Source organism: Lathyrus oleraceus, chromosome 4, assembly GCF_024323335.1.
Source record: "Lathyrus oleraceus cultivar Zhongwan6 chromosome 4, CAAS_Psat_ZW6_1.0, whole genome shotgun sequence".
Classification (NCBI taxonomy): Eukaryota; Viridiplantae; Streptophyta; class Magnoliopsida; order Fabales; family Fabaceae; genus Lathyrus; species Lathyrus oleraceus.
In genome coordinates, this window is record NC_066582.1 from 85,735,213 (window position 1) to 85,746,609 (window position 11,397).

The 11,397-nt window shown below is 37.4% G+C and overlaps 1 protein-coding gene across 1 annotated transcript; it reads right to left on the reverse strand.

Annotated features, from left to right (window-relative positions):
• Positions 1 to 965: 965 nt before the first annotated feature.
• Positions 966 to 6,325, reverse strand: LOC127073562 (eukaryotic translation initiation factor 3 subunit C). Its single transcript, XM_051014737.1, has 4 exons — positions 6,161 to 6,325; positions 6,010 to 6,065; positions 4,097 to 5,902; positions 966 to 2,139 (listed from the first exon to the last, which is right to left on the reverse strand). The coding sequence occupies exons 2-4, from the start codon at positions 6,031 to 6,033 to the stop codon at positions 1,162 to 1,164; spliced, it is 2,808 nt and encodes a 935-aa protein (XP_050870694.1). The 5' UTR covers positions 6,034 to 6,065; positions 6,161 to 6,325; the 3' UTR covers positions 966 to 1,161.
• Between the last annotated feature and the right edge of the window lie 5,072 nt (positions 6,326 to 11,397).

Consider the following 11,397-nt stretch of genomic DNA (forward strand, 5'->3'; position numbering starts at 1 on the left):
CAAAATTGAAACCAACCGAGATAGACGAAGTTGCCTTAACAAGCAATTAATCTAAGTATAGAGTTAATACAATCTTAATCAGAGTATAGAATGGTCGATGAATTAGATATATTGCAGATCTAAATTTATACAATGAAACACACACTGAGTAAGATCTAAATCTAGATGAATTATAATGAAAAACAAATGCAAAAAACATATTATATGATTCAGAGTACTTTTTTTTAGAATATGGAGCCATATCATTCTATTTAAATTTTTGAGGTGAATTTCCTGAAGTAAATATGCATATTAAAGATTAGAAGTTGAAGAATAATGTATTACCTAAATTGAAGATTCACACTTTTGTTTAAATAAACTAAATGCTAGAGATAGCAATTCCATTAATCCATTCGATCCATCCCCTCATAATTAGTAATTTTAAAATTAAAATTATTTTTCAAACCCATTAATAAATTAATCTTTATAAATATATTATAGAAAAACAACTATCTATATCATTCTAATTGTTTGCACTTATCTCTAATATTAAAAATGTGATTGGATTAAAAAAATCTTATATAAATATTGCTCTCAATGTATATTTATATATTTATGTACAATTATGCTAGAGTACAAAATAATTTTAATATGGGCGGACACAGATTTTTAGCTAGTTATCAACATAAAGATCAAGCTGAGGAGCCTCTCGAGAAAGGTTCAACAAAACCGTCCAATGTGACCAATTCTTGTCGGAAGATCTGACAGCTTCAAACCTTCTTCGAATAAGGTACTATGATGAAAAGATGATTAAATCTCCTCATTAACCATGTTGACTTTGGTTTGTTAAACCTTAGACAAAATATAAATGAGGGCTGGGAATGGAATGGAGCGCATGTCATAGTACATGAAACCCCAACAATGCTTATAATAAGAAACATAAAACCCCAATAATGCTTATAAAAAGAAACATAAAACACCAACAATGGTTATAAAAAGAAACATAAAACCCCCAAGAAATATCTCATTGGAACTTTAGATGAAATGCATCAAAAAATAAAACAGGACAATAATGAAAACAATAATGCTTTTAGTGCTATAGTCAATTTATCAAAACTGACATGCATGAGCAAATTTAAGATGCAGAAAACTTGTATCACATGCCATCTCTAGTAAACTTCTTTAAGCACGAACTCCCTTAAGGCTAACCATTCGAGTAGATACATCGCCCTGGGATCCCCTCAGTCCTGAACCCCCTTGAGTAGCCCTCCCTGAACTCTGATAACCACCACCTGTTCCACGACCCGTTCGATCCCTTGAATAGCCACTCCTAGCTGTTTGACCATATGCCAATGGCCTTCCACCAGCATTACCATACCCTGCACGTCCACTCCCTTGCCGTGGCTGAGAATGGGACAAGTCTTGCCACCTACCACCTGACCCTGTTCCACTGCCGCCTCCAGTAGCAGCAGCAGCATAGTCCTGGCCATCCCTCCGTCTTGGGGGCAGATCCAATCCACCACCTATCCTTGCCTCTGTGGCTCTCTCATTACTCTCTGCAAGAATAGATAATTTATCTGTCAACTGAAATGCCAATGCTTGCAGCCTAGAGTGCTCAACATTTTGGAAAACAATGCACCCAGTTGGCTGGTCCCAGCTTGCATGAAGCTCCTCATTGATCATCATCCTACTCACAATGCTATGAGTGCGAGGAACAGAGAGGTCAAAAAAATTTGTGACTTGATCCACACTCAAAGACTCATAGGATGAAGAGAAGGTTAGGAGATATGTCCTAAGGGCCTCCTCCTTGATTTTGTCCTTCAGCATTTCAAGTACAGCTTCTCGATTTTTCACAAATTTCCATACATCGAGAGAGGTAATAATGTCAAAAGCCTTATTGAAGTCTCCTTTAATAAGAACCCTTGTGGCAGCCATAATGTGATCTCTGACACTCTCGGGAGGACCAGTGAACGTTTGTTTATCACTGATCTCAAGCAAGCGGCGGAAATTCTTACTGATGACCCTATGCTTGGCATCATGAACATTGGCTGCCATATTGGGAACCTCCAGCAGCATAGCAGATATAAGATGCACTGCTTCCAGGAGCTCAAGATTTATGTGCATATGATATGGCATCTGTCTTCTTCTTTCCAACCTTTCCTGAAGGAACAATAGAGAGTAAAATGTATTCTCACAATTCCAAAACAAATGAAAGAAAATGATCACAATATAAATATGTATCAGAGGAAGGGAAGACTATATAAGTTTGTCTGAAAGAAATTATAGTAATTTAGCAATATATGGCAAAGGCCAATGCATAGTAACATGTTAGGGACCTTTCTTTCTGATATATATGGAAAGAATTGCCAAAACTGGGAGGAAATGAAAAAACAAGAGAACGATCATAACAAGAATAAAGATTGACCAAAATTGAGAAATGAAGGATTCTTTGAATAGGAGGGCTCAAGGGAGGCTACCCCAAAGGAGCATTCTCCTTTCACGCTAGAGCATTCTCCTTTCACTAAATTTAATTATTCAAAGCTAACTTCCCCTCTACAGTCGAGAGTTATTTAAAGACTTTCTAAAAATAACCACCTAACAAACTTATCATCTTACTAACTTCTAATTAACATAACTCCAATCCTAACAAACTCCACTTTATTCTAAGTCCTAACATATCATCAGCTTTAATAAAATTATATATTTCTACTTTTAAGCTAACTTACAGAAAAAAATAACATGCACGCATGGGCACTCTCACAACAACCAATTCTCTAATTGGCAATGAGTTGATTCAATAGAGTCGACCTCAAACATTTGAAAAACCAAACATATTTCACAACTGATAGACCCACAAGCCACAAATGAGACCAAGAAAGAAAAATCCTACCATACTTTCCCAGTATATTCAAACTTATTTGTAAGTTCTGAACTTCTTGCACCGAGAAATCACATGGCCTAAACTGATAGCTCTCTACACCCAGCAACATTTTAAAATACATTGGAAATTTTATTATGCCTCAAAACTGAATTTATCTTTTCTACATTAATTTATTTATGTGAGATTAAAATGAATAATTTTGGACTATTAAATAAAAAACAAGCAAGCATGTAAGCATAGCAGCTTGAAGATTAAAAACCCAACAAAAGGATTCTCAATCTGTCTCTTCTCCTGAGTATCAGTATGGCAAAGGGATGGATTAGAGAAATGCTGGCCTAGTTCCTTTTGCTCAACAAAATATCACTCAGGATTCTTGACATGGATGAAGTCTTTATCAGAAAAAGGTCTACCTCTTCGGTGTTGCTTGCTTATAGCTCCTAAGAACTACATGTCCCTATATATAAACTTTTTTGACCAATGCATAAGAATTAACAAAAAGTACTTTTCATATTAATTTTGTCACCAATGTACATTCTCTTTCCAAAGTTATCCCTCACTTATTAAGAGAAATGGTATTCCTTTTGCTCAACAAAATGTCACTCAGGATTCTTGACATGGATGAAGTCTTTATTAGAAAGAGGTCTACCTCTTCGGTGTTGCTTGCTTATAGCTCCTAAGAACTACATGTCCCTATATATAAACTTTTTTGACCAAGCATAAGAATTAACAAAAAGTACTTTTTATATTAATTTTGTCACCAATGTACATTCTCTTTCCAAAGTTATCCCTCACTTATTAAGAGAAATGGTAGATCTCATAATTCTCTCCATTTAATTAGGGATGTTTTTGTGATGGGGGAGGGGTATACTGCATCTTGTAATTTAGAAAGATCTAAAAAAATGGGACAACAAAATTTTACAAAATGGTCTTACATATACAAATGGAGGTATCTACGTATCGAATGAAAAATAGAGGGCCGCCAAACAATGCATGTACTATAATATGTAAATATATGTCCACCAAACAAATGACAGGTAGCGTATAATACCTTGCTGCGGTCATGACAGCTAGGGTGAGTGACAAACAAATACGGAATCTTGGTATTTTGAGATGCTTTTCATTAAACCATAATATATGGTAAGCAGTAAGCACATACATAGACATGACCATAATAAAAACTGCATTTCCTACACCATGTCATTAAACAACCATTTGGGAAGAGGGATCTGTAAGTACCTGTTCTGCAGTCTTCTCATGATAACGACTTTGTGACACACCTTGTGCAAGCAACTCTTTCACCCTTCCACCTGAATAAAGTTCAGATAGACAGCCATGCGCTTCAGAAATCAATCCAACCCGAAAAGCACATAGACCTAACTGTGACATAGCCCTGTTAAAAAGTATCTGTGTTGAAATGTCCATGTGCTGAACATTTTCTTGCAAATGACTCATAAGCAGCAGATCACGAGCTATTGAGAATTCATTAAGAAGAGCGTGGTGATATATATCACAAAGCATTGCCCGTGCTTTAGTGCGCTCATCACCATGTTTGTATATATGTGAAACTAAAACATCCATCAGAGTCCTGCTATTCTCCGGGAAGGTGGGTTTCCGAGCCACAAGCTCTGGAGTAACAACAAATGCAGTAGGAATTCTTGTATCCTCAAACCCTTTTGACTCCTCGCTCGCCTCCCCTTCATTCTCTCCATCTTCGGTCAGATCAGCCAATTTTCTCATGGCATCATAAACCTCTTGTGGTTTGTAGTAAATGAGTTCAACCCTCCTCAAGGCTACCTTAGAAGATGCTTTGAAATCCCCACTACTTTCAAGATATTCCTGGACATTTTGAGCAAGAACCAAAAACAAGGGCTCATCCTTGAGTCTCGCAGCATACTCCCCTGTATGAGGATCTATGCACTGCAAGCTCTTGAAAAACTCGGTATCTATTTTTTCTAAGAAAGCAACTAAGTTACCCCAAACCCTAATTGGTCCATTATAGTCAGTCCCTTTCTGAGTTTCATTTTCATCTGGCTCTACCGAATCATCAACCTTTATGTTTGGAAACTGAACTAGAATATCAAGGATGAGCAGCATATTCTGAACACACTTTTTCCACACAGTTATTGGCATATGGCCACTGAGGCCAGGATTAACATCAAACTGAGCAGAAACCACACTGAAAAGAATCTCAAGCTTCTGCGCAGGTGTTTTAGCCACTTTTGTTAAGAAGGTAAGCTGCTCAACCTGTTCAAACCTCCCAGTTCCCTTCCTGCCCCTAGCCGCCACAATCTCCTTGAACTTCTTGTTAACGATATCCCATGTGACCTCCCTTGGATCTTTCATGAGCTGTCTATCCAAAAGTCTATCTTTCTTACTAAGCTTCTGGTCCCAAGGTCCTTCACCAGCATCTTCCTTTCCATCCTCGTATTCAACTTCCGAATCCGATTTAAGTTCCCGCTTACGAAGCTGTTCCGGCTCAATAATCTCACCATCACTTTCATCTTCCTCCTCGCTCTCCTCCTCCTCCTCCTTTTCCTCCTCACTCTCAGGACTCTCCCTACACTTATTAATCAACTCCTCATATTGCTTATTATTCTTCTTCAACTTCTGCTTCATCGAGTTCAAAGCTTTGGCATTACTACTACTCATCTTCTTCTTAGCATCCTTATTCGCCAAAGCCTGAGCCAAGAAATCTTCCAACATGACAAGAGCCTTAACATAAAGACTAGGAATCTTATCAGTCTCCGCCACACGCATAACTTTCTCGAGCTGTTTATTAATCTTGTCAAAACTCTCTTGCAAACTCACCCAATCATTAATCTTCATTGCATTCTTCATCTGGTCAACAGTTGAAGCCATCTCTTCAAATCGTTTATCTTTTGCCGATCTAACAACACGCTTTTGGCCATCAGAGTCATCACTGTCACTAGCATTACCCTGAAGGTAGTAATTGGTTTTAGTCGGATCAGGGCCAGATTCACCTGCTACTTCATCAACCTCCTCATCATAATCACTCTCTTCATCTTCAGAATCACTACCAGCCTATGATTCATAAACAAAGACAACAAGAAAAACAATAACAATAATAATATTAATAATTTATTCAATAAAATGGTAGAAATGATCCAGAATTGCGAAATGTTGAATACCTGGGTCCAGAATCTCGAAGCCATTTTCGTCAATAGTTGCAAGTGGTGTTAAAGGTCTTGAATGAAAATAACAAAATCAAATCACGGTTCAATTAATATCACGTATTTATAACAATAAGATCAAAAAATGAGATTTAGGATATTGGCGTACCGTTTGGGAAGCTAGGGTTTCGTCGCGAGAATCTCTTGTCGGGAAGTTTGTAATAGCACCGGAGGAAGAACAAAATCGACAGTGTTAGAACTCTGGCAAAACATTGATAGAGCTAACTTGGGCCATTTCAATTCTCAATTAACTTAATGGGCCAAACCTAACTAAACACAGTGATAAATGAGTTTTTACGTCTTTTATTTTTTATTACTTTTAATTGGATATTTCATTTAATTTATTACATTTCACTATACAAAAAAAAATGTATACTATAACTAAATATTTTTTATAAATAAGACTAGAATGAGTTTTTCTGTAGTGTAGTGTATGATATTGCTTCTATTGTAGTTAAGTTATTTGTATTACAAGACTTAATTAATTTTTTAATTAAAAGTTTAAATAATATTATAAATATTATAATAAATTATAAACAGAATAGTTTAAATAAAACTCATAATTGAAACAAATTACAACAAAACTAAGTATACATTTTATATATAGATATATATTATTAGTATTTGCCCTAAATAAAATACTATTAAAAATTAAAGATTGAAGTTATAGATGAATTGAATCGTCCTTTTATAGATGTTGACTCGCGCGAAGCTCAAGTCTGATTCGAAATGTATTTATTTGATTGGAACTAGCATAAAAGGATATAAAGTACAAATGCTTTTATAATATTGACATTATTGGTTTTTTTACAAAAATAACCCAGTTTTTCAAGGAAATTTCCAAAATACCTCTGGTTTCAAAAGAAATCCCAAAATACCCCACTTTTAGGAGGAGTCTCCAATTGAATTGGCGACTCCTCTTAAAACTTGAATGGAGGCTCCAATTAGATTGGCTAGGGCAGGTGCCCTAGCCAATCCAATTGGCGCCTATGTGTAGGTTTTAAGAGGAGTCGCCAATTCAATTGGAGACTCCTCCTAAAATGCATTTTTTGTCTTATAAATAGATGCGTTGTGTGACCAATTGTTCCACATCTCATATAATCATTTGGCTATCATGTTTGGTGTTCGTCGCTGATACGGAAAGGTGATTTATGCGAGAGACAAACCTCAAATGCTGATGCTGTTTTGGAACATCACCACGTTCGATCAACTGAAGAGGGAGTTGGTTCGTTGGTTAGATGGGAAAATACCAGAAGAGGAAAAAATCAGAAGTATTGAGAGACTTGACAGTATCTTTGGTTGGGTGCGAATGAAGACTGATAAGGATGCTAGGGAAATGATGTTCGGTCGAGACGACATCAATTTGATTGTTGTAATCAGTTAGAAATATTTATGTTTTCAGATGTTTTGTACTGATGTTTGTTGTGAACCTCGTTGTAACAAGAACTTAATGATATATAATGATTGAATGTTACAGAAATACAATGTTACAAAAAGCTTAAGACCTAGATGATGCTCCTCGATTGGGACAGTTGTTCTTGTTGTGTCCTGGTTGACGATAGATACTACATAATCTTATCATTTTATCTGTGAAATCCATCTCTGTTATGATACGTGTGCTGTTTGGCCTTCCTTTCTTCTTTCTACGCATCTCGTCATTGTGCCAAACAATATCTCCTTCATATGGAGGCCAGTAATCCTCCATTGGTAGTACTGAGAAGCTTTGAGTATATACATTCATGATGGTGTTGGCCTTGTACACATCAGATAAATGGTTGTAAGCGTCTTGACGAGTATAAGCGCATGCTGCTATGACATGGGAGCAAGGTATGCGGAAGGCCTGGAATTTTCCACAATCGCACCAACTTCTGTTTAGTCTAACTGCGTAGGCTAAATTTGGTCTCCCCTCGTTGTTGCCCATTGTTTCTTGGACGCTGAAATTTTGTCTATGACGGTCAAAGACTGTTACAGCGTGTGTGCTAGCTTTGATGCTCTCCTCTTTCATGACCTTCATGCAACACTCACTGAATACTTGCCCGGACATTAACACTGCACTCCATCTTTCACCTCTGGTTGCGAACATAGAAGCCAACCTATAATAGGTTGATCTTACCAAGGCGGTTATCGGCAGATTTCGAATTCCTTTGAAAACCTCGTTCAGGCATTCCACAATGTTTGTCGTCATGTGGCCCCATCGACAACCTCTGTCAAATGCCCTTGTCCACTGCTCTACTGGTATGTTATTTATCCATCTCCCTGCGTCTTCATTAGACAGTCTAATTTCATCACGATAATATTGAAATGATGGTTGAGTTAAAGCATACCCAGCATTCACCACCTTCTTGCGAAGATTCTTATCTTTTATAGCACGCATGAAGTTTTGTGCAATGTGTCTGATACAGTAGACATGTGTAGAAGGAGGATCATGGCATCCGTTGTCATGGTTGTTGTAGGCACTCTCAATGGCAGCATGTCTATCAGAAATCAAACAGAGATTGGCTTGTGGAGCCACATGCGTTCTGAGATGTCGAAGAAAGAAACCCCATCCACCAGCCGTTTCACCTTCAATAAGAGCAAAGGCAATGGGAAAGACATTGTTGTTGCCGTCTTGTGCAACCGCCATGAGCAAAGTACCCTTGTATTTTCCGTATAACCAAGTGCCATCAATTTGAATAATAGGTTTGCAGAATGCGAAACCTTTGATGCACGGGTCAAATGCCCAAAAGAAACGGTGAAATATTCTATTACCTGTAGCACAGGTTCCGTCTGGCATCATTGTTGGAACTGTCTCCATAATTGCCATAGTTCCTGGGACATATGTTTTTAGTGCCCATAAAAACCGTGGCAATTCCTTGAATGAATCCTCCCAGTTGCTGAAAACCTGTTCAACAGCCTTTGTCCTTGCAATTCAGGCTTTCTTGTAAGATGGAGTATAATTATATGTTGTTCTGATATGGGATATAATTATACTCACCTTCACTGATGGGTCTTTATTAACCAACGGCAGAATGTCTTGACATATCAAAGCTGCGCTTAATTTACGGTGATCTTGTTCAACGTTAGTTGCAATGCAACTGTGCGGTGGGTCTATTGAAGCGATCTCCCAAGAGTCATTTTTCTTCTTGTAAGACGCAGCCAAACGAAACTTACAAAGCATGTTACGACATTCGATAACATACCTTCTAGAATCAGTGCGTTTCACTGTAAAGTCAGCAGAGTTGTTCATGTGGAATTTTTTGATTGCCAGAACACATTTTTCTTTGATACGAAACATGTCTCCCACCTTTAATCCGCCTTCTAATCTTGGATACAGATTATAGAAAACACTGTTGGATGTTTCATCGTCGTGAAGATCCATATTTGTCATATGTTGAGGCGGATTGTAGACATGACTAGGAGGTATTGGTGGTGGTTGATCATCATCTTCATCGTCGTTGTTCAGCATGTGATCAACCTGTATCTCGGTCTCCTCTTCTTCTTCATCAACAACGTCCACTTTTGCTTCTGCTTCTGGGTTGATTTCATCTGACCATTGTGGATCATCTTCACCAGCTTCATCCTGATCGGTTAGTTGAGACTGTTGAGATGGTATACATGGTTGAAGAGTAATGTACAACTCGATACAGTTGCAGCCTGAATGTTCATGACTAACAAACATGTATTCAACATCTTCATCGTCTCGTACCTTAAGGGGGAAATACTTGCATTGACCATTCTCAAAAAATATTGGATTTTGATATGTGATCTTTGACACAATACCTGATCCTATAAAAGATTGTATTCTTTTTTTCAAATGCAAGAAGGTTGCATTTCTCTTGATCGTGATTCTAATGGTATCAGTGTTTCGAAAACAAAAACCATGTAGCTCAGACTCGGATGTTTCACCGTTATAATGAACGCTGACACTGTATAATGATGAAGATGACATTGTGCATATGAAAACTATTTTCTTACTATAGACGAATGTGAGTGAAGTGTCTTGGATATTGATAGTAAGACACTTAAATAGATGAGTGAAGTGTCTCACATGCTAGCTAGTTCGGAGTGACGTGTCGGACATGCAAGATAGTCTGAGATGACGTGTCTGACATGCAAGCTAGTATAAGATGATGTGTCAGACATGCAAAATAGTCTGAGATGATGTGTCAACCATGCAAGCTATCAAGAAGTGACTTGTTCAGCATGCAGGAGACAAGACAGCCACGTGTCAGACATGCAGACACACACTCCAAATGGATTGGCGCCTCCACTTATTCCTTGTACATGGTCGCCAATTCAAGTGGAGACACCATGCATTCAGACCTCGAAACCAAGCATTCAGACCTAGGTCTTGCATGCATGTCCCTATGGAGGCGCCAATTTGAATGGCGACCCCTCTTAAAGGTTGTATGTAACACCCTTTTTTCTATCCCAAAATACTTAACATATAATCAGAGTAAATAAGCACGCATATAAACGAAAGGGCGTCACATCGACGTTTTCAAAAACTAAAAGCTTTCAAAAACCAACATCGTTCATCATCAATATACAATACACCTGGTCATTTAAAATAACATATTTCACTTATCATGAATATTCAAGAATATGCGTTCGCGGCGGAAAATAATGAATACTCATGTATTTCATAAAATGATCCATGTCCCATACCATGATCATCTCTCAATAATCTCCTAAATTATAGCTAAAACCATATCCAGAATATTTGGCACTATGGCCTCTCAAACCGCAAATTTCAAATAAACATGTTCACAAGTAATAACATAATACGTATCCAAATTAGATATGAGTTCAATACTATCAATCTACCCCGTGTTACATTACCAGAGCATTGACTCACTACTTAATCTCTAAAACAAAGCACCGGAACTCTCCAGCTAATCTCGAGTGAGTTACCGTCCACTTACTTCCGCAATACTACTCTGGAGTATCTGCACGATGCCATGTAAAGCAACATTCAAACAGAGGGGTGAGAATTCAAATCATTATGAAGAAGTATAATAAAGCACAATGATTAAATCGACAATGAACGGAATTCATCACACCTTGTATAACCATGTCAATAATATTAACCAACATTTATTTCACATGTTTCAAGCACACATAAAAACTCAGGGAGTATAATATTACAATCCAATGCTATATTCCCAATTATACACATAACTACAATTATCACATAATCACATATTTTGCCAAATTATGTATCCAAACATCACCAAATTCAATTACTATATCTCATACACACCTCACAATCACATCAATGCAAACATTCAATTATCACATAACTCTAATGTGACTCAATGCAAGACATGTGACTCTATGCATGTGGTACCGCAATGTGAACCCAAC